Source organism: Sphaeramia orbicularis, chromosome 7 (genome assembly GCF_902148855.1).
Source record: "Sphaeramia orbicularis chromosome 7, fSphaOr1.1, whole genome shotgun sequence".
In the NCBI taxonomy this organism is placed as follows: Eukaryota; Metazoa; Chordata; class Actinopteri; order Kurtiformes; family Apogonidae; genus Sphaeramia; species Sphaeramia orbicularis.
In genome coordinates this window covers 26,844,456-26,868,686 of record NC_043963.1, presented here as the reverse complement: position 1 = coordinate 26,868,686, position 24,231 = coordinate 26,844,456, and the positions used below count along the sequence as shown (strand labels likewise).

Sequence of the window (24,231 nt, the reverse complement as noted above, 5' to 3'; positions counted from 1 at the left end):
TGAATCATCCTCAATCCATCTTCCTTATATGTAGAACACAGAAAACATGAGAGAATTTACAGACGATAAGTACACTATATGGCAGCATTTTATTGTTTATTATTATCATTATTATTATTGTTAGTAGTAGTAGTAGTAGTAGTAGTATTGTGTATATAATGCATTTATTTATGTATTTGTTTGTTTGGTCAAATTAGGAATCCATCATGTAAACATATAAAAGGAAGTCCTTTCTTCCTTTTATTATTATGTTATTTACTAAGATCCTGAACTGCGTTTTGGATTTCTTTAACTATTCTGATATGTTTCTACCAGACTTCTTGCTTCCCGGTTACATGAATTATATTCATATTGTATGGTTTTTAAGTATATGCTGTATACAAGGATGCATTCGCTGTAGAGCTGACTTTCACAAAGGTTGGGGCTCAAAATGGGTCACAGCTTCTTCTTTATTGGGTTGTATTTCAATTTCATGGTTTCATGGCTTTATAAGGTTTACTTTATTACATTCCAGAGGGTAATATTTTTTCCCACTACATATATTTGACACTTAAAGCTACCTGTTAGATTTTACATAAAAAACAATTTATATTTTTATGTATCTACCCAGTAAGTTATAAATTATTTAAAAGTGACTGCTCTGACATGATTGTTTGTAAGAGATAAAGAACAATCAAATGATATTCTGCATTAATACAGTATAACACTTTGAAAGGAGTCCTTCTGCAGAATGAGTGGGCTCTGTTTTTATTTTTATTTATTCTGAATTTAGGAACCTGACTTAAAGGAGTATTTGAAAGCTCTGGTATTTCAATTTAAGTTAAGGATCTGAATATTTTTCCAAAGGAGTATTTTTGTTTCACCATACAGTCGGTGTTTATTGGTTTATTAGTTTGATCCCCATTAGCTGCTGCACACCACAGCAGCTACCCTTCCTGGGGTCATTAACGACATAAAAAAAAAGCACCACAATGTCCCACAAGTCACTCAACAAACAGGATGTATGTACATACACTCAATACAACAACATGAAAATCAAATTTCAACAAGAACACAATGCAAAACAATTACAATAACAATTATAGTACCAACAACAACAGAAAATAAATAAATAAATAAATAAATAAACCCCAAAAAACAGAAACAAAAAACAAAAAAAAAATTAAAATAAATAAAAACAGCCCCACAACAAACAAAAGAAAAACAAACCATCTAAATGTCACTATAGGATATGCAGTAGCTCAGACAGTTATTCCTGGGTAAATATGAAAATTCTCAACCTTTTAGAAAAACTAACTGCTTGAATTTCTGAAATTAAAAATTGTGGCAGTGTATTCCATGCCACCACCACTACTTTGATGACAGAAGACTCCTAAGGAATTTTTGACACAAAATTTCCTCTTTGGGCCATGAGCTAAAAAAAAATTATGGAGTCTCCGCTGTTAAACATTTATCTGGTGCAATGGATGACATTGATTGCCACTATTTTGTGACGTTTGGCTTGACGTGTAGATTCTTCACCCACACCAAATTGCACATGTCAAATCCAATTTGCCATAATGTTTTATGATGACTGAGGATTTCCCCATTTAACCTTCACACACAAATCAACTGAGCGCTATTAGAAGACCCTTTTACCCTACAAATGACCCTTGTCGGCACACATTACATTAATGTACTGTAACTGCTCTAAACATGACAGTAGCTGATAAGGCCATTTGAGGTTATGAGCATGCATGATATTCAACTTATAAGTACAGACACATATTTATTGAATGTGCAAAATTCCCTGAGATAATTCCCTACTGTCAGTTGCTTTCCCACAGTGTAAAGCAGCAGCAAACTCCCAAGATTCCTCCTCCTTGGAAGTATTCAGGAGCCTGCTGGTCATTGTCATACAGACAGACAGATGCACTGAACCTATGACAGAATTACATGAACTGTGAACATTATTTCTTTCTCATGTTGCCCTTGTGATGCTCAACACTTGACAGCTTTTTGTTGTTGCGGCGGATGGGTGGGTTGGTGGGTGGTTAGCACGTTCATGTGTATCTCAGTGTGTGTTGGTGTGTTAGTGTGTAGGTGTGCATCAGTTTGTCAGCAGTGGCGCCTACAGGATGTGAACACGTGGATCTACAGTCAGCTTGGGTGGATGAATTACAGCAGGTTGCACTGTTGTAAAACGCTGGTGTATTTGTCAGCGTATGCTCCTCTACCCGTCCAGGAGCACTGACTCAGATAAGTGGCTTCTCTCACACTGTGGGAAGTATATGGGAGGTCACAGAGACGTAAGACGTGACAAACCAACACAGTGGAATTAAAATGTGTGCAGTTAACATTCCACATTCAGCTCCTAGGCAAGATTTCATGCTTACTGTGGGAGAAGGCTCTCACCATTGACTGATCGGTGAGTCACTCCACTGTGATGCAGACAGCATCTGTTAGAGAGAATTTAATGCAGCATGGATCTCTGCTGTGTGAATTATTAGTTTTCATAACCTTGATGCAATGTTACTTTCTGTCTGTAGTGAGCTTTGAGAGTAGTGATAGAAAAAATATGACAAAGTGACCTTAAAATAGTCTTGTTTACCATGTTTGTTTGGATAGAGTCTGCTTAGTGGTTTACGTACTGCTGTGTCTGTCTCTCTGAGAATTATGTCAGATACAAATAACTAAAATAAACAATGGGTCATTTGAAGATTGAAGATTGAAGACTGCTGTTTCATTTTCACCAGTAAAGTATATTCTTTGCTTATTTGTGAGCTACAGTGTCACCCATGCAAGTTCTTTTCCAAAATAAGACAGATTGAAAGGTTAGAGTGAAAAATGAAAAACTTTGCTAAACTGAATTCACCATTTTACTTGAATCTAATTGAAGATGCCACTGAAATAAAGCTATGAAATATTTACTATAGATATCTTTCATTTTTAGTGAATATTAGAGAAGATTTATTATCCCCTGTGGTTACAAAAGAAAGGAATCACAGTGTAAGTGAATGGGAAGGAAAAGTGCCAAAAACGATTAGTAAAAATGTCAGTTTATTTCTTGCTTTGGAACAAATATCACTTGTTAAATATAAAGTACATTTACATGTATGAGTCACAAATCATTCTTCTATGCATTGTCAGCAGACTTGCTCTTGGCTACATGAATATAATGTTTTAGATTTGGCCTCTGGCTATCTGGATTGGAGCTGTGGAGAAATAGTTAATGCTGTAAAATGAACAGGCTTTTCTCTTCAGAGAGAATAATACATAATGTCGGTCTCTTTATCTTTCACTCTGATGCCTCCTTTGTTCTATGTGTTTGTGGCCAGACTGATGTTGACAGTGAATCAAAGAAAGATTGCATAACTGTGTGTAAGTGGATGCTTTAAAAATCAAACCATATAAAATAGCACTCACTAAATTGTTTTTTGTTTTTTTTTTATTTTTTATCATGCACAGGCTTACTTTAAGATTGTCTGCACTTATGTCTTAAAACATGCATGAGGGTTTTATTTAAAAAATACCATTTATTTATTTCCAGAGTGTTAGTGTGTGTGTGCTCCTAGACTCACATGCTGTCCTTTGTACTCTGGCTACTCTAGCTGCTGCTCCACCTGGTGGTTTGTTGTGTTGAACAACATCATGGGAAGTATACTGTAGAGGGCAGCTACTGCATGACATGAGTACATTACACACTGTTTAATGCTCCCTCTGTGAAATGTGCCACACATTAGAAAGGGCCTATAATGTCTTTTTTTTTAAGTTAAATTACTGTTCTAAAAAAAAAAAAAAAAAAAACAAGGACAAAGAGAAGCACTTTTAAATGGGCAATAGCCCTAATGTGTTCATTATCTCTAAGTATAGATGTGTAGAATTCCCTCTGTGTCTTTATATTGCATGCAAATGGCTTTTCCGCCATGGACAGTTAACTGTAATCTCTATAATAGGGCAATTGCTTGTGCGTTTTATTAAACATTTCGGGGAGGATCAGGTACCAAAGGATAGCAACTGTTTAAAGAAAGTTAACTGATACATACAGTCCCAGAGTGTCTGTGTTTATTCACTTTCCTGTAACACTAGCACCATGTGGATTGCTTTAAATTCATATCTGATAATTCCGTCATGTTTGTCTGTGTTGCAGGATCAGCCGTCCAGGTCTGTAGACCCTTACTGACTGAAAACATGTTTTAATAACAACACGTGTGCCACCATGAAGGGGTTAGGAGCTAACCGCAGTCGCCACCTGTCTGACTCCTGTGAACCATCGGGATGCCCCCAGAAGCCTCTCTGTCCTTTGACTTCTGATCCTCATGGCTCCTTTCTATTGAGCCCTACCATAAACCACTATGGCACCCTGGACCCCCATCTTCATCAGTGCCCTCCAACCAGCCCCACCACCTTGACCCCAGACTGTCTGTTGCCTTTCAGCCAGATGTCTAACAGCAGCACCTTCCCTCGTCTCCACTTCACCTCCCAGACAGAGCAGATTGACTGCTCCCAGGGCTGTTTGGCTGGTGGTGGTGGAGCTGGACTGGCTGGCAGGGGAGGCACATTATCCACCTCCTTGTCTATGGGTATGGGCTTAGGCTTGGGTCTTACTGGTGCTCCTATGATCACCAGTGGATCAGCCACCATCTCATCTGCAGCAGCTGCCAAGATGAATCGGTTACCATCCAACCTTTTGGATCAACTAGAGAGGCACCTGCCGCTGCAGCGCGATGGCTTCAGTACCCTGCAGTTCCACAGAGGACGTATGTCTAAGCAACGCAGTGAAAGTCCAGGACGAATTCGCCACCTGATGCACTCTGTGCAAAAGCTTTTTGCTAAATCTCAGTCCCTAGAAAACTCAGCAATCAAAGGCAGCCTAAATGGTCGTTCGACTGGTACGACAGGGGCTGGAGAGGAAGGTGGGAGACCAACTCGCAGGAGCAAGAGTAAAGACAGGGCTAAAACTGAAGGTCCAAAGCAGAGACTTAGGCCAAATGCATTGGGTCTGTGGAGCTCAGATGATGCCCTGGACACTGACACTACCAAAGCTGGCACTATTGCTGTAGGTTACCGCAACCCACTGAGCATGATGACTCTTGGCAGAGCCGTGTCAGACAGCCAGGCTCCTCCCAGACATATCCCACAGGGCTACAACACCATTTCTGCACATACTCTCAAAACCTCGAAAAGCAGCAGTGACCTCAAGTTTCTGGCTTGCCCAGCAACACAGGTAGGATCGAAGGATGAACAAGGAAGAACTAGAGGAAGCAAGGATGATATGTTGGTGAAGAGGGGCTCCTGGTCCACTCTCACTCTTAGCCAGGCCAGGCAGGTGTTACAGAAGGGCTCCGCTACAGTCAACAGGACACTGCTTAAATCAAAGTCCTGCCACCAAGACCTGGCAAACCAGTTCCTTCAGGTAGGAGGACCAGTGAGTATTCATTTTCATCATCATCTGTAGTAAGTTTGCATGGATTTCTTTATATTTTCTCCAGTTTTAGTTGGATTTAATAATCAGTCCTGAGCACTGGATATTAGTTCCTGCTTTCGTGATAATTAAGTTGGATTCTGTTTATTCTGTATATTTATTTTGTTTATTCTGTATTCTATTCTGTTTATTCCATATAGTTTGTTTATTCTGTATAATTATTGTGTTTATTCTATATTCTATTCTGTTTATTCCATATAGTTATGATTTTTCCACAAGTCACCATATTCATTCTAGTCTCATTTTAAGCTTTTCACTAGGTCACACCATGAACATTTATAAAAATTGTATGTTTTAATGCTTAACAGAAAACTGTGCCATATGATTTCATAACACAGGTTCCTTTAGGGGACTGGGCAGGAACTTTGGGTCGGGGTCGGGCAAGAGGTACTGAGATCCCATGTCGAAGGATGCGCAGTGGCAGCTATGTTAAAGCAATGGGAGATCTGGAGGACAGCGAGGACTCAGAGGGAAGTCCCAAACCTTCCCCTAAAAGTGCCGCCCGGCGTCAGAGCTACCTGAAGGCCACACAACACTCCCTGAGTGAGCAGCAGCCGCCACCACCTCCAAGAAAGTGAGTCCCACAGCAAAGAAAACACTGGAATAACACCTTTGATTATCATACTCATTGTTTGCCAGAGTTGAGCTTGTACTCTTTTACTTTATATTCATTAAAAGAGACGTACATCTGTCAAAACCATTGAAAGCTATCTTTTACTCATGTCCTCAGACGTAGACACCAGATGGCAGCATCTTCTCAAAGATATACAATAAGACCATCTGTCAAAACGATATAAGCGATTCATGAAATTTAAAGTTTAATTAGAAAGGGCACAAAATGATGAACAGTGTCATCTTTATTTGGTACAAAAGCAACAAGAGGTGAAATTTTGCCCTGTGTTTTACCCCTACATCTACACGGACAGGCCTCGTTGCTACGCTCTCATGCGGGAGGATTTTCTGTGGTCTCCGCTGCAGAGTGCATGCTCTATGCAGCATCTGAGGTCAGTGTCATCCATAGGCAGGCAGTGTGGCTGTGCACCCACCCTCACTTGCCCTACAGCACTACCCACCGCCCGTTCCTGTCTGACCTTCCCAGTACTTTTCCTCTTTGCCTTTGTTTCATCTCCTAACTTCCAGGTGACCTGAGTGGTGTGGTAGCATTTTACTGTTCTGCTTTTTCCAAGCCTTGATTTCCTTACATGCAAATTTTCCACGCCAATCACTCCACCACACCCTTCATCTAGTACGCACAAATTTTGACTAACATCAGAGATCAAATGGGCAAGCCAGAACAGAGGAAACTTCTCAGAAAAACCTGAGTTTAACCAGAAATAAGTCTATGAAATCCGTTTTATTCATAAAATGATTGTTTCCTCTGTGCTGCCATTTTTAACCATAGCACATATCACTATCCACACATCTTAGTATTTAATTTTGAAATACCCAGGGGAACTTTTAAAATATGATTTAAGCTATCTCCTAGATATCATCAATTAAACACAGCTTTCACTTATTCGGGTCTCTGGGTCTGAGAGGCTGATTATAACATTTCCTTCCTCAGCACCCTCCCGTCGCTGAAGGAGCTGCCCACTAATCGGAGCCTTGATAACTTAGACTGCTTGGTGAGTCCCCTGGAGGCCCCTCCACGCCACAGGAATAATGATTTCAGCCAATGTTCCGGCACGCTGGGCAGAGTCTCAGGTAGTCAGGTATGTGGACGGTTTTATCACATGTGTGTACAGTCAATCAGAGTCATAATAAATAAAGTGGCGCATTCATGTGCCTTTCAGGGTATGTTGTAAATATTGTCAATCATTGGTAGAAAGCAAAAGAACATATGAAAATTTCAAGCTCACAAAATTGAATATTTAAATATATAAGACGACATCTGAAATTGCTGACTTGATGTGCTGTATGGAAAAGAGAGTCTGGAATAAGCTGGGGAAATTGTGATGGCATGCATTTATGTTTTCAGATTCTCAAAGTGCCCCAGTAAACCTGAGGGAGCGTGCCCTATATTGTATCTTCACAAACACCATTAGACTGGGATGCAGATCACACGCTATCAATAGTCATCAGACTTAAGCACACAGGCTTTCACAGAGGACAAATAGACTCAGTGGTATCTCCATTTGGGGAAAAAAAAACACTTTACATGGAACACAATAAAGAGTGATTCAGTTTATTCCAAGACACAGGAAAGTCAGTCAGGTTATTGCAGTGTTCATTTTCAACTACATTTTCAAAAATGTTTGTATCAGTAGATTGTTATTCTGTTGTCATTTTTGTCACTGAAAGTTTCATATTTTAAGTTCTGCTCATGTTGAAACCTATTTCCCCACTTTGTGTTAAGATTATTTCCAATATTGTTGTGTTTCACTACAAATTCTCCTCATTCATGGATATGTGGGTGACCAGGTGACCTACTTACTGTTGAAGTGCACATCATTTTTATGCCTTGTCCCTCTTGTCAGCTTTCAGGGAAATACATCAGTGACTCACAGAAGACTTTACTAATTGTTGAACTTACTTTGATGCTTGATGTATTTACTCAGTGTGTACATTGGGAAGACTTAACCTTGCTAATCTATTTTTGTGTTGAGGTGCATTTTTGAGTCAGACAATTACATAAAAATGTATGACATGTTACTGTTTCAGTATTCCCAACAAGTATTACTTCCCAATGTGCACACCTCTGGTTTGTAGGGATCTGGTCACCCCAGCCTTATTTTGGCATCAAACAAATACTAAAAGATCTATTTTTCATTAAAATATTTTCATCTCTAAAATCTATAACTAACATTACTGCATGAACCTTTCCATAGTGTAAGTTCAACTGTTTATAAAGGTGTTAAATCATGTGTCAATGACATGTAGCATTTGCAGCTCATTACATTTAATAGCAGAAAACCTTAAAGTTCATTAGAAATGCAGACATGTTTACGGAGCATGTTTTCAGTTTGCCCTCTGCCCTCAGCGTGTGAGTCTGCACACGTTCTTTCAGGTATGCGGGCAGGGCTGTGGGCACTCAGTGCCCTACTGTGAGGGGGAATCCCAGGCAGTGGAGGCTCTGGATCTGCCTGCACCCACGTGCTTCCGGTCACGCAGTCACAGCTACCTGCGGGCCATCCAGGCAGGCTGCTCCCAGGATGAAGATACAGCTTCTGTGGACTCAGATTCACCACCACCCACCATGACAAGCTACAATACCAGTGAGTACTGCTGAAGACAAAGTGAGCCAGAGCTCTGAACGATGCTTTAATGTAGAGAGAAAGAGGAGTATGTCATATAATACCAACCAAACATCCATTTATGTGCTTCATACTCTGTAAACTCAGCCTAAAATAGAGAAACAAATAGTTTTTAGATACAAACACACTGTCTTGTATTCAGCAAAAGTTACTGCCAATAATTGAATTACTGAAGATTAGAATGAAAGACAGGACACTGAAAGGCCATAAAAATTACCCAAATGTGTATATTACAAGAATCAGTTTTTTCAGTTTTTTGAAATTCCTTTCGTGCAGTTCAATACTACGTTTTTTTTTTTTGTTTTTTGTTTTTTTTTATCTCATCAGAAATAAACTGGGTTGTGTCTGGCTTTGTTATGAACCTTACACACAATAATATAACAAGCTGTGTTGAAAATGTTATAACATGTTGAAATTAGTACAACATATTTTTGCAAAGTGTTGGGCTACTTTGTCACAGGACAGAAGGAACGTGCACTTTTCTGAAAATATGACAATATGTCTGACTGAAAATGGAAATTTAAGACATGAAATGTGAGGAAATGTCCCACTGCCCATGAATAATACATGACATCATCTGTATAATGTTAGCTGATTTTTGTTCTTTTGCTCTTTCAAACAGTCTGTTGTGCCCCAAATGACATTAAATATTAAGTGTGTTGCAGAAAATGAGGGTTTTAGATAAATTTGAAGATCAAACCACACAATGTAGGCTTGTTTTAACATATATTATGTAGCCTATAATAATTCAAAGTCAAAGTTTTGTAGAAACCAAGAGATATATTTTTTACGTCTGATCTTAGTGCAGAGTTCTAAACATAAATCACTGAAACAGGCTTAAGTTTATACTATGACACAAAATGGACTTGTAGGCACCATATTATATTACTTTTGGGCGATATATATATTATATGGGGTGATAGTCTGTTTTAATAATATCTTATCATCTCTTCTCAATTGACAAGGACACAAACATCATAGGGATTACAGTGAACACAAAATATGAAATGATGAGCGTCAACACATCACCTCTCAGTCCTTCCCGCGGTGTCAGACGCCCTGAACGCACCTACCGTGGATGCAATCCCAAACAACGTTGGAGAGTGGCTTTAACCAATCGCTTTCATGTTCGATTAACTCGATGACCGGAGTGGTCCAATCGTCTGCAGAAAGCCGCTACTGAGAAAACGTGGACTCCAATCCTGGTCCTCAAGGGCGTGTACTACAAATCTTTTCTTCAGAGCGTCGTTGTGTATCTTACGACAGAGTACCGTATCCCGTCTGCATCTTGTCTGCATTTCATGAATGAACAGAAAATAAGGATTTTCGAGTCGCACCCGATACAGTAAGGTTTTTACCGCTTCTTCCTTCGTGGGCGTGGGTCTTCTGATTGTCAAACGCTGTCGGTAACGCCAGCAACAGCAAGCTAATCTGAGCTAACGTTTTCGGTCTGGCAGGTTAGCTAGCTAACGTGGATAAGAGAAAGGGGATAAACCCCTAACAGCAACCAGGCGATGCTGGTTGCCAGTAAGGTACCTGTCGGTGTTAAACTGGTGCTAATAGCTGGGTAAATATATACCGGTGGCAGCTGCTCTTTGTTCGCTCCACCATTTCTAAAATATCTAGTGCCTCAGGCTAATGCTACTTAACGTTAAATACCCTGTAGAATGGCACACCGTATTGAATGTCTACTGGCTAATAGCATAAGCTAACAGTAGCACAGGCGTTAACAGCCAAGTACATGGACAGCTCGGTGCCCGGCTAGTTCGGCTAATGTAACCGCTCTGGTACATTGGATAGCATCAGCGGCTAAAGTATTGCATTAGCATGAGTATCTCTAACGCCTATCAACTCGTGTGTTTCTACCGTTCTTGTAAACATTTTCATAAAAGAGCTACAGACATATTTAAGCTGTAATGAAGTGGTTATTTAACGTATAGGGGTAAGACTTAAGGAACATCCCTATGAACCATGAAGTATCATTGCTTCCAGTCTGTTAAAGTATGTAGAGCGTCACCGACATGCCTATTTATAAGAATAGCAATTACATTATCTCAGCGGAGTAGCGGTATGTAATTATAAACCATGGGAACTAAAGTAACGTTAAACAATTATTCTCACTGATCCTTGACGTAACATGTGATGGAGGCTCTTATTCACGGAGGAAGCAATGAGTCACATTGAGCTTAACTCCTCTACAAAATTAAACCTGACACTTAGCACCGCGATTTGTGATTTATGTGTGGTTTACACCTGACTAGGTCACAGTACTTGCTGACATTTAGCGTGGTGTTATAACTGGTGAGAGATATTCAAATGTCTTCCCACTATTCCCGTTTATTCTCTAATGACATGTAGCGTGAACAGATCATGTTAACAACCGGAAACGCAACCACACAGATTACTATGACCTTAAATGCGTCAACTTTTGAAGCTATTTTAAGTCCGCAGAATGTATGCCTTTTCTGTTCAGTAGCAACTACCATGTGTTAAGACCTGAGGACATTATCAATAATGTATCAGCTTCCTGCCCCTTGTGTATTGAAAGCTAGTACTTTGCAGTTAAGGCACCGGGCTTTCAGAGAAACACCTGACTATGGCTGTATCTGCAATATTTTAAAGTAGCATGCATTATGTTTTTTATGTAATATTCACTATCACTGTCACTATTGTAAAACACCCCACCCACATTTGTTTTTCGTCAGATTTTAATGTGATCACATTACAAATCATTGGACAATATTAATGGTCCGAATAGATTTATTCTTCAGCATTCAAGTTTCAGTATGGTATCAAGGTGTGGTCATTTTATCTCACTGTATTACACAAGACATGGTGTGTCTGTGTATTACCATGGATAGACTGTGAGTCATCATTCTCAACATTACACACTCTTCCTCTCACTCTCATTGATGAGGTAATGCCTGAATGAGGGAAACAAGTGTAGTTTATTTCACTTTACTATTACAGTAAGGTCAGGAGCAGACAGTATTAGGCTGTACAGGGGTTTTGAAGAGAGTTACAGAAGGTTAGATAGATATCCCAGCTGTGATAATGTTACTTGAAAAGCTACTCTCACTGCAACATTTGATACTCTGGTCTCAGTGAAATCTCATAGTGAATTTATTGAATGTGTAAATTAAATTTCCCAGTTTCCTTAAGTTTCAGCATTTATTTATTTATTTATACGCTATGCATTTGTGAAAAGCTTCACAGGCCTATTACTATATCAGCTATTTCCAGGAATACACCAAGTGGTCAGCAACTTTTAACCTTTCTCATGATTTAACCACACTTAACATGTAGCAAATATGTCCTTTCAGTTGTATGTTGTTTTACTTTGTGAAATATGGTGAGTTGTGAAGTATGTTAGTTTCACACAGTGGAAGACTGACCTCAGATAAACCTGCCACGTGTCTGCATCAGCTGATTAGGTTTTGACCCAGACTCTTGACCCAGTTCAACAGGTCAGACTAAGAACCACAGCTCTTAAAGGTATCACTATACTGTGGATAAGAGCACCCTGGGAAATCGATGTGGTTTCTTTTCATGACCGGTCTTTTGTTTTGGGTTTTTTTGTTGTTTTTTTTTTTTTGTGATCTCCCACATTTTCTCGGTCTTTTTTTCTTTTAGATATAGTTTTTTCCCATGACTGCCTGTATTGTCTATTAAATGGTAGTCTACCTGTCTAACCCGTCAGATAGCTCTCTCTTTCAGTCTGCCTTGACATCTGTCCGCCCAGCACAACTATTTTCTGCTGTGAAAACAATTTGATTTCCATCATCTGTCTGATTTGTGAGATTTCTGTTTTTAAAAAATAATATATTAAGTAGGACAATAAATACTAGCAGCTACAATATGTGCATAGCTTCAACATCTAAAATTTATATGAAGATTCCACTTAGTAAATTGCATTTCCAGCTGTGGTACAAGCAAGTTAATTGTTTTCCTCTGAACCATTGGCCTTCAGTCATTATGACATTTAACACTAAGAATTTTGTTTTGTTATGAAGTTTGTATGGCTATGTACACTCTAGTACAGGGCTCCTCTACTACCACTTTTGATGAAGGTAAAAATTACCGAAAAATGGGCTCAGCAATCATACTTTTCGGTCCCCAGCCAAAACCTTGAAGTATCCCAGCTGGAGGATGAGGGGGTTCTTTTTATAAAACGGCACTAATGGTAAAAGAATATTGTATTGCAACAAGTCATGCATATACAATTAAGGCTAAACCCACTTTGGAGCCCATTAGAGGGCATCTGATAGCTCTCATACTCACATGAACATATTCTAAAACACCAAGTGCATGACTTCTCCTAAGTGAAGCAATAATTTGTTTACATCGGTTGAACATGGCTGTGTTGTCAGCATCATAACTGAACTTAATTGTTTTCTAAATAAGAGAAACATTTACATCCAACAAATGTTATCCAGTAGGAAAATACCCTTTTCTGTACGTTTTGTAACACATTAAACCAGTTCTGACCAAATGTGGTCAAACTTGAACGCAGTGGAAATACTTATTCCAGCTCTAAACAGATGCAGCAGAAACTTTGCACAGTCACCTTACACTTAGGATCAGTCATTGATTTATTTATTGATCTTTAAGATCTCAAACATGAACTCTTATTATGTTCAGAGCACACAAGGTTTACAGACTGCTTTTAGCTTTTGGTTGTTGTTTCTGGTAATTCATACCACTATAGAGTAGGTAGGGAATTGGACTTCTTCAGATTAGTGGTTATGTAACTGAATTTACCATATTGGGAGCATATATAATCAACTAGTTTAATTCAAGTGCCACAGCACTGTAGACTCAACAAATTAGACAAAGGCATGTGTTGAGACTTGGGTGTAACTGGACATATTAGTTGGAGAATGTCATGTATCTGTGCTAGCTGTATTCCAAGAAGTGTCTGTGTTGAGGAATAATGTTCTTTTGTTCAGGGTTAGATATGTTCTCTGAGACATGGTTGTCATTGCGATGGCATGATTGTAAATTCAGGGCGACACAAGCTACTCATGAACTGCAGAGTGGATTCCATAGCCTTGTCTGTGTATGTTGGTGGGATTTAATGAGGGCTTGACTGGTGCTGTGAGTCATTGGCTGATGACAGGAGTGCAGCACCCACAGAATTATAGGGTGTTGGGTTGCTATTTAGATTGATACTGCTACTGGAGGGAATGCACTTCACAGTTTCATTTGTGCTAAATGGTGATTCTTGGATTACTTCCTTGGTCAGCGAATTTAAAGTATGTTTTATTTGCTATGTGTATCAGTGAATACTATAATTAGTTTTGTAATGCTGTAGTGTTTGTCTGCTGTGTTTGTTGTGCAACTCTGTCATTCATACGTTGCCAGCCAGCCAGCTGTTTAAATAGCATCTACACAAAACTGGCTCTCGACATCCTCTTGACTCTAAAAGAAAGCCTGTGGGTTTTTCCTTTTTTGTGCTGTAGTACTGTAGATAATTCTGTATCATCCACCACAACCCCGCAGTCAGACTGATTACAGTTGAACAAGCAGCCATCCCAATCTTTGTACCTCAACCACATTGTTATTGCTCACTTACGGACCTCATTTCAGTTTCTCTGGAGTGCTAAATCAAATCTGTAGTGCTTAATTTGAAATATGAATTAATCTGTACATTTCTTTATATTTGCATTTTTATATGTACACAATGCATAACGGAAGGTAAAGTGCACTGTGCAACACCTGCAGAGGTTGCAGTCTTGTTGTCTGCTCTACATACTGAATCAGCAAAATGGCAGAGTTGTCTTGTCTGACTGTTCAGAGCAAAAGATCTGAAGGAGTGGCATGTAGAGAGAGATCCCAAGAGATAGACTGACGTCAATGCAACACAGACAGCAGCAGGTACACAGAAAACATAGAGGTAGCTTAAGTAAACTTGATAGAGGTGGCCATAGGGGCAGAGAGTAGATGTTTTTTTTTTCTCTTTCTCTTTCCAGATTGCCTGTGTTTATGGTACTAGGTTTTGGTACCTCATTGGCTCCAGCTGGCGTTTGTGAAATAAGTATTTTATTTTTAAACTTTTATTGTTTTATTGATGCTGTGAGTGATTCAGCTTTTGCTTGCTTTTATGGAAGTCTTATGGGACCAAGAGCATGTTTGTCATTCATGGTCTTTCTTTGGTTTTGTTTGTCGTCCTGTCAGCAGTCGGCAGTAGGAAGGCTCCTCCTCCTGTCCCACCTCGCACCACCTCGAAACCCCTCATCTCAGTGACACTGCAGAGCAGCACCGAATCAGCCCAAGACACATACCTAGACCAGCAGGACCGTGGCAGTGAAGCCAACAGCCAGTCAGGACGCAGTAACTCCTCTGACAGTCTCTGTAGCATCCGCACGGGCAGCTTGGTCAAAGGAACCCAGCCTCCAGCCGCTGCCCCAGCTGCTACTCCTGCACCAGCTGCAGGCTCTGCTGTGCCCCCTGTTCCAGCTCCTCGTGACCTCCCTTCCACTACCAGCGCAACCTCCACCACTGCCACCGCCACCACCACTACATCCACATCTACGCAGTCCCAAAATGACACCCTGAGTGTCTGTGTCACCCTAGAGCAGGCTCCAACTGCACCGAAGAGGAAACTGTCTTCTATTGGAATTCAGGTTAAGATTTGTTCACTTCATATTTTTGTTGGTGTACATATTTGAAGAAGACTAAAAGTAACTTGCAGCTTTCTTCATGTTTTATTTTTAGGTGGATTGTCTTCTGCCCATCCCTAGGGAGGAACCACTACCCCTTACTGCACCTCTAAGATTTCAGTCGATTGGAGTTCAAGTTGAGAACGGCAGGCCGTAAGTATACGCTCACATGAGAGGATGTACAGTAATATCCATTAGTAATGATTTGCTAGAATGACATGCTTTGTGGTCTTTACAAAGATGTAACAGGGCAGGATCTGCTCGGTAGTGAACGAGATATCAATATACACTAACGGTGATAGTTCCTGTAATCGTAGGATTATATCACAATACAGTGTGTTGAGACATTGGAGTTGTAATTTTACATGATGATTTGGTTATTTGAGTATGTTGCACAATGTGCCTATACAGAGTGTGGCACTGAAATACACTGTACTTCTGCTTCTGACTCTGGAAAATATTTAGATGCTATATGTGGATGCTATCAGTTGCAGAGGATCACTATGAATACACTGAAAATGTGCACCCATAAGAAATTTGAACAGTTCATGTAACTGATGGTATCATCTGTGCTAATACTCTCGAAGTTCAGTCCTAGAGGTTCATCAGCAACATATTGCAAATACTTGTATATCTGAAAGATATGCACCCACTCCAAATATTATTCTGTTGTCAGTGAGGCTGATGTATGGGCAGCATTGAGTGGTTAAGGTCATTCAGCCATCAGCCTGGCAGCAGCACAGCAGCCCACAGTTCTGATTGATGCCCTGTTACCCTTGTTTTGACTGTAGTGAGCTGAACATAGTGAGAAACTGGCCATTTCAACTTTTCCAGTGCACTGTAATTTCCCTTAATCACATTTGTTTGACAGGCTCTTTCCTTTCCTTCTGCTCATTATCTCTGAAGCCAGCGGCCGTTTTGTATGTCATATACCTGATTTGTTGCTAATTCCCTCCTGCCTCTCGTCCTTGACATGTTTCAAGTCATCTTTTTGCTCTCATTTGATGTAGTTGATAAAGCACCATTAACTGAGATGTCCAATCATTTTAACTCACTGACCTCAAATTGTTCCTTTTAAATTGGATCACTTCATTGTCTTATTTTATAACCATCTCCTCAGTCTCAGCCGAGACAGCAGCATGGCCTCCAGACAAAACACAGAGGCCGAGCCCCTGGACATCGCACCCACAGAGAACAGCACACCCAACTGCACCAACGGTCAGAAAGTGAATAGCGCCGCGCCCAATGGACAGGACAAAGCCATGGAGCCACAGCCTCTTAAACACACCTCAGCCTCATCCAGGATATCCACCTCGTCCCCTGAGACTCTCGACCCGGCATTGGACCCCTCCTCACTGCCGCCCCCAGATCCAAGTCTGGAGACCGGAAACTGCAGCACACAGAATGATGCTGTTCAGTCCAGCACACCAGCTTGCCTCAGAGATGGTAACTGGTTTCTGAAGCTGCTCCAGGCAGAAACGGGTCGCATGGAGGGCTGGTGTCAACAGATGGAGCAGGAGACCAAAGACAACAAGCTGTCAGAGGAGGGTATGTGACAGATCTTTCAGCTGGGCAATATGGCACATTTACATGATTAAGTTGTTGCTTCATGAAAATCATAACAAAATGCTAAATTGAGACCTTTATTACGCAACAAATATGATGCTGATTTTTTTTTTTTTTTTTTGGTAATATTGTCACAAAGTTTTCCAATCATTCTGCAGCAGTTTTACATCTTTTCACTTTAAGTTATCTTTATTTTTTAGCAAATAATTTTCATCAACATACTTACAAGTGCTGGTTTTTGTTATTGTCATGGTTATTGATTTTACACATGCATGGTGATCATTTTTAGTAAAGAAAACTAAGTTTGTCCTTGTTCATATAGACAGAAAAAAACGAGATAAAATATATTGTCCATTACACTGGAAAACAAATTCTTTTCAGCCTAATTGCACAGCTCTAAGTGGTTGTGTACTCCATTGTTTGTTCCTGTTCCATATTCATATTTCATATCCCTTATATTGAGGTTCACCAAAAGGGTATTAGGTCATACTTCCTCTCTGTTGACTTTGGACTGTCAAACAAAGCATTGCATGCTCATTACCGCCACTGGCTCACAGTAGCTCTGCTCATTAGAGTGGGAGTGAGTTTTGGTTTAGCTGTAATAGAGCTGCCGCAGAGTCATTTCCCTTCTCCCAGAATACCACTCGGGCTTTTAGGCAGATCTATCTCTGCAGTGTCTTAAATATGAATGAGCAAGTAGAGGGGGAGCTTTAGAAGCTCCGTCAGATTATCATTCCTCCTCCTCTCTGTAGACCTGAATTACGAGTTACCATTTACATGCAAATAATATGCAGAAAGTAGCTGAATAAAGAGTAGTTTGTTGTCCTTTTTGTAAAGATGGAGTATGTCAGTTACTCGTAACAAAATCACCTCACTTACTGGCACGTAATGATATATGGCAACATAAATATTCCATTGCTGTAGAACAGAAATAGATTGAAAATAGGCTGCCTTTCTCATGTGTTGATGCACTTTTCTAAACCTTTATAGACTTCTACTAATGCTGAGTCCATCTTAACCTCCTCATATTGTCCATACTTAGACAATAATTGAACTCAAAGTCAAATCCTTTATCTATGAATGTACCTTTATATGTATGTTTTTATTCCTAACTTTTTAAATTCCCACTGTGCTGTTGTAGTGTTGGGGACAATTCGCAGTGCGGTTGGCAGTGCCCAGCTTCTTATTTCACAGAAGTTTGAACAGTTCAGGGGGCTGTGCAATGAGAATTTGGTAAGTAGCTCCACTGATTCCTTCTCGATCTGTTTAATCCTACATCATCCTTTTGTCAAATTCGTATGGAAGCCTTCTGCTTTAATCTTTCTGCTTTGAGTCTGTGTGTGGATTTTTATTCACCTGGCTTATATGTCAAACCACCAAATACATATTGAGGAATTATTCTCAAGCATATTTTCTCTATGTTTGGAAGATGGCTGCTTAGGAAATGTTTATGTTTAGAGGGATGTCATTAATTCCATCATTGCTGAAGCCATTCAGCCATCATTTCTCCATCCATTATCTTTTTCTCGTCACTAGAACGTAAATGCCAACCCCAGACCAACAGCACAGGATCTGGCAGGGTTCTGGGATCTGCTGCAACTCTCTATAGAGGATATTAGCATGAAGTTTGATGAGCTCTACCAACTGAAAGCCAACAACTGGCAAATCCCTGAGGAGTCACAAAAGAAGGTGAAGATTTTCTTGTGAAATGTATTTGAACATCATTGTATTATTGTCATAGATGATGTTACAAAACTTTATTTTTACGTTTATTAACTAATACATCATGTCTTATTTTTCTCAACTTCATGTCTTCCATAGGATGAAAACAAGCAGCTTCCATCATCTGTGCCAAAGAAGCAGTGTAAGCCCAAACTGTCAGCGGGGAAGGACAGGAGTGTGGACTCTGCTGTGGACAAGCAGCGGCAAGAAGCCAGAAAGCGTTTGATGGCAGCAAAGCGTGCGGCATCAGTGCGACAGAACTCAGCCACGGAAAGCGCCGACAGCATCGAAATCTACGTCCCCGAGGCCCAGACCCGCCTCTGAGAACAAACCAGCAGCGATTATTGAGAGAAATCCTAACTCACTTCAGACTTTTCACTGACACAAACACTCAGATCAGAGACGAACACACAGAAGTACAATGGATGCACAGAGGCCGATCCCTCTTAGCAGCACAGCTGATAACAAGAGTGTGGGGATCAAAACAATTCAGAATAATGCAGATCATCACTCTGCTGCCATTGGACAGAAACAACCAGATGTTTAATACTATTGTTATTATTGATATTATAATAATTATTATCTCCTAAAATATATCAAGACTGTCTTAAATGTGCAAGTATCTTGGATAAGGACATCCTGTACCTTGTGAGCTGAAGAATCTTGGTATCCCAGAAGTTTACTCTCCTAATTTCCTTCACTGCTGAGTCTACCGGCAGTTGTTGCTGCCTGGTTTACAAGCTGAGCTACCATCCACACACACTCAGGATACACATGCAGGTGTACTCACTGTCCACAGAGTCTTCCTGTTCTCCTGTTCTCTATTTGTATTAGGCTGCCACTCATTGGGTGTGGTGTGTACGCTTTAATGTGCAAGAATTCTAAGATGACGTTAATGTACTCAGAGGTTAAAAATGCAGAGAACCAGAGGAAGGCAGTAGCATATATATTATAAATATCACACTATTACAATGTTCATTTTGTAAATGTTGTATACCAGATTATTTGTTAGAAAGAGGTCAGTGTTCAGTACCAAGGTAGTTTTTTATAGATCGAGTACATGTACTGTCATGAAATATTAGCACTTGATGCAATCATTCACTCCACTTCTCTCGCTTCCTCTCCTTTTCACAAACACACACTGCACAGTCTGTGTCTGTGAATACTCATTGTTAAAGTCTTAAATTTGTTTATTTTTGTGAAGGCATGTGAGGAATGACTGCGCAGCCAGTGAGCTTCAGTGGAATGTATGAAACGTACGCATTTACAGCTCATTCTGACTTGATCACTGCACTTTTCCATTCACCTCAGATCAAGTTTGTCCACCTCTTTCACTGCATCCTCATGTGATGTAGGGGACCAAGACATTCTCCACTTTATATGGCATTCCCATTCAACCAGGCTGTGTGATAGGGTGGGGGTTTACATGCTACTGGAAAGGAAATGGAATAGCAATAATAAAATGTAATTTTATCATAACAAGCAATGCAACAGGTACCAGGTCTTAAATTATTTTTCGCAGCCTTTTCCAGTAAGACCTCCTTTGACCTTCTTTGCATGAAGGATGAATGTTATTTCTTGTGCAAGATGATTATCGTCAAAATGACTAAAATCTCAGGTTGAACATGCAAATAGTGAAAACCACTATGGATGGATTATTTATTATAGCTACAAGTGTTCCTCCATAAGAAAAAGTTCACCTAAGGTTTTGGTGCAGTAAAGCACAGGTTTCAAAAGGTTAATTAATTTGATCAAATCACTTTAGGGATCAACTGATAAGGTTTTTCATAACTGATACTGATCATTAATCACGGAGACAGATAAATAAATTTTGCAAGTCATACTTTTGTACTAAAAATGAAAAATGTGGTCAAATTTTAGTGCAACTTGAACTCCTACACAATATTTTGTTGAAACTATTTAAGTCTGAAATATTTCACTGTTACATATAGTCAGGTTTCACACTGACCTGGAGGGATTTTAAATAAGTACTAGTAACAAAATACACATTTTCTAACTGCAGTGTTGGTAGATCTATAACCAGTTAGATGGTCTTACGAATAGGATCTTTTACTCTACAGATTGGCAGCTGCATCAGAGCCAAAGTAGCACAGTTTAAAATGCATTTATTTTATGGGATATTCTATGAAAAATGCTGATATTGTTAATTGTATGGTGTTGAATGTATCGGTCAAGGCCTGTAATTGGTTGATCCCTACTTCACTCCCCTTTCTGGAAGCCTGAACTCCCACCCGTGATTGTTCAAAATGATTAACTGTGGTACATTTTTAATTTAAATTATAATCTCACGCTATGCTTTGTGATATCTGAAATTAGGTCAACCTAAAAATGGTTTGACTTCTTTAATTATGATAATTAATGGTGCTGTGAGGGATTTCATATTGTGCCAATAAGGCAGTGATCAACATTTCAATGTCATTTGATAAATTTTTATTTAAAGTGAATTTTTTATTTAATCTGCTTGTGATTATAGCAGTCTGTGTGCTCATTTTCAGCAAAGTTTTGTGTTTGAATCAGTTCTCTAAGCTATGCCTTGTCTCAGTCAGCCTCACGACACTTTCCTTATGAGACTGGAATATTTGGTTTTCAGTTTTCTCAAACAGAAACACAAGTGCCAAGGGTACATGAGTGTAACTGGGCATAGCCGATAACTCATTAGTGTAGCTTGACAGTCACTAGTTTTATCTGTTGTTTTTTTGTTTTTTTAAGTAAGAGCTGGCTCTCCCCCTACTGGTCAGTCCTTACACGACACTCCAGACATCTTGATCTGCTCCATTTTGAATCTTTAGTTTGCAAGAAATGAAGTTGAACTGGGAATGCTGACACAACACAGAGTTGTTGATTTTCTTATTCTCTTATTTGTATTACATCAACAATGGACATGTACATTTCATTGTCCGAAGAAATCATTAAACATCCCTTTGCTACATGTCCTTGTCATCATTCTTGCTGTCTTTACTATTGCGCTCATCCATAATACGATGGTAATATTAGCTGCTCAGTTAATATTACACCTAAATAAACCATAAGCATTAGATTATACCTTTTAAATGTTACTGTGTAATCTTTAAGAAAGCATGGCCTTCTTAATACAAAATATACAAAGATCCTTGCCAGTAAATTTTCAGTACTCCTTTATATGGGTCTTGCAAATGATCTGAAACTCTTCAGTGTTTGTAAGACATTCAGGGTGCGTACTGTAAATGAGTTCATAACTGTGACATAGTGGAAAGTTTGTTTTTAATATATCATTTGAGAGCTGGATCCCTTTACTTGCCAACTTACTGAACTTTAAGAGAGCATGACTTGATCAGGGATCTTGAGACAGTTTGTTTACCAGTACTTCCTGAGTTTTAAAGGGCTACTAAAAGGATGATCAGAAGGTGCGACTGTGAAGGGAGACTATGCGGATGTGCTATTCAACCACCATGTGGATGAGCCAGTTATCCCCTGGTGAAGAAAACTGCAGAATTGTCCGGATCTTCAGCAGAAACACGGTCAGTACCAGTTGTCATGAATATGTTTATGGTAATATTCGGGTTATCTTGTATCTTTGATGGACAGAATCACATTCTGACTTCAGAGGCTGTCAGTGTGGCTACATATCTACTTATGGCATCTGTACTCAAGAGATCCAGCAAGGAAAAAGCAAAAACTATGTAGTTTCAAATTATCTTGTACTGATGGACATTATTTTTAATAAGCACATATCTTGCAGATGAAGGGTTGTTTAATGTTATGGTGTATTAGTTAGACACTGTGAGGCTAGTTTCTTTAAGAGAATAAAGAATTGTGATTGAAATTAGTTATGTGGCATATTTTCTGTATTAAATAACCTGTAGAATTAAAGGGGAATGCCACTCAATTTTGAAATGCATGTATTTTTTCGTTGGATATATGTTTAAACCAATTACCTCAATTCTTTTAATTGATGTTATTGGATTTGAAAAAGGAGAAATAATGTTCAGAAAACCTCTCTTTGTGATTCAAAGACACTTATGTTTCTTTTTTTGTGATCAGTTGTTTTTATTGTTTTATAACCCAAATAAAACAAGGGTCAGCAAAACATTTGGATTTGGTCCACCTTAGTAGGCCTATGTACATGATCACATAAAAAATATAGATAATAGCAATGTACAGTAAAATATGAACACACAATATGAAGGAAAAACATCAGATCAGGACAAATATATGATCATAGAACTTTTTGTCACCCTATCCACATTTCATCCACGTGAGCATGAGCTTCATGTGCAGTCCTTGTGTTTTCCAATTACACTGTGTTTTTTTGTGGAGTTAAACAGATCAATACTTAACATATTTCACTGGTTTCTGTGGCAGACTGATGAAATCCAACATATCCTCTTGAGACCCAGCAATGTATTTTTGTCCTCTGTGGGGGACAAAAGTTTTGACAGTTTTACTTAAAAAGTGCTGTCCATTGCAAAGGACATAGCATTAATAACTATATAGATAAATAAATAAGAATTATTTTAAAAATGTATCTGAAAAAACTGTTGCATTATGCAGTTTCCAATCAAGACAATTACTTAATGTAAAAAAAAGCTAAAAAAAAAAAAAAAATTCATTATCCTGGGTCTCAGGAGGTTATGTGACTTTTTTTTTTTTAACCAAATTGTTGTGGTTGCAATTTTATGCAATGCAGTTAAAACCGACACAGACTGAACAATTCAGATTTCAGACATATATCACACATCACATCAGTACCAACTCTGTAAATTTAGTGACATTCTCCTTTAAAGGAGGATGTGGTCACAATCACAAACAGATGTTACAGCACCTCCTGCAGGTTAACACTGAATAACCCAAAAAAGTGTCATTGTCAGTGGTGAGGACAAACATTTTTATTGAAAATTCATCAACTTGCATAATATAGACATCTATTATTTTAGGTTTAAACACAGGATTCACCATCTGTATCTGTTCAAATATCTGAGAAACTCAAAACTCTCTAAAATTATTATAGACAAGGATTTAGTCCTTTATTAAAGAATCAGATGTATTGTTATCTATGTTTCTTATGTAAATACGAGGTAGACTTGGGTTTGTATCACTGTGACCTTTATATTAATCAGCATCAGAATCAGAACACTGTGGTGGAAAAGACAGAAGAATAAAATAAAATAAAATAAAATAAAACAAAACAAAACAAAACAAAACAAAACAAAACAAAACAAAACAAAACAAAACAAGTATGGCTGTGACGGTGTGACTGTTCTGTTCATGAAGGTTGTTGACAGAAAAACTATGGACCTTTATGGAAATTATTGCAACCATTTCTTACACGAAGATCATAAACTGTCCAGGCAAAATGAAGTTGCTAGATTTGACTAAGCAGATAGGTTGCGCAAGTGCTGCAGTGATTAATATGTTCCATTTGCAACAAGGTCTTTAACTCTAACTGATGCAGTGAGTCCAGACTGACCCTGTTCCAAAGTAATGGATGCATCAGGCTGAAAAGAGAGGCAGATTAAGTGATTACCCATCATGCCTAGTGCCTACAGTACAAGCCAGTGGGGGC

At 39.1% G+C, this 24,231-nt stretch overlaps 1 protein-coding gene and 1 long non-coding RNA gene across 8 annotated transcripts in view; both read left to right on the top strand.

The window, feature by feature from the left end:
- dlgap4a (discs, large (Drosophila) homolog-associated protein 4a) overlaps positions 1-21,618 on the top strand; it is a 78,977-nt gene extending 57,359 nt beyond the window's left edge. The window contains exons 2-12 of one of the 7 annotated variants that reach the window (XM_030138220.1): positions 4,130-5,395; positions 5,803-6,038; positions 6,391-6,468; positions 7,029-7,176; positions 8,445-8,679; positions 14,896-15,344; positions 15,436-15,533; positions 16,501-16,928; positions 18,088-18,179; positions 18,483-18,635; positions 18,768-21,618. In XM_030138220.1, coding sequence (XP_029994080.1) covers positions 4,199-5,395; positions 5,803-6,038; positions 6,391-6,468; positions 7,029-7,176; positions 8,445-8,679; positions 14,896-15,344; positions 15,436-15,533; positions 16,501-16,928; positions 18,088-18,179; positions 18,483-18,635; positions 18,768-18,992 — 3,339 coding nt within the window. In that variant the 5' untranslated portion in view covers positions 4,130-4,198 and the 3' untranslated portion in view covers positions 18,993-21,618. Of the gene's footprint in view, positions 1-4,129; positions 5,408-5,802; positions 6,039-6,390; positions 6,469-7,028; positions 7,177-8,444; positions 8,680-14,895; positions 15,345-15,435; positions 15,534-16,500; positions 16,929-18,087; positions 18,180-18,482; positions 18,636-18,767 lie in introns of all 7 variants that reach the window. The other 6 variants (XM_030138221.1, XM_030138218.1, XM_030138222.1 and 3 more) reach the window with 6 other exon arrangements.
- Positions 9,774-14,709, top strand: LOC115422132 (uncharacterized). The gene is made up of 3 exons (XR_003935793.1): positions 9,774-10,063; positions 14,516-14,595; positions 14,691-14,709. It is a non-coding gene; the product is annotated as an uncharacterized LOC115422132 (long non-coding RNA).
- Positions 21,619-24,231: the final 2,613 nt, after the last annotated feature.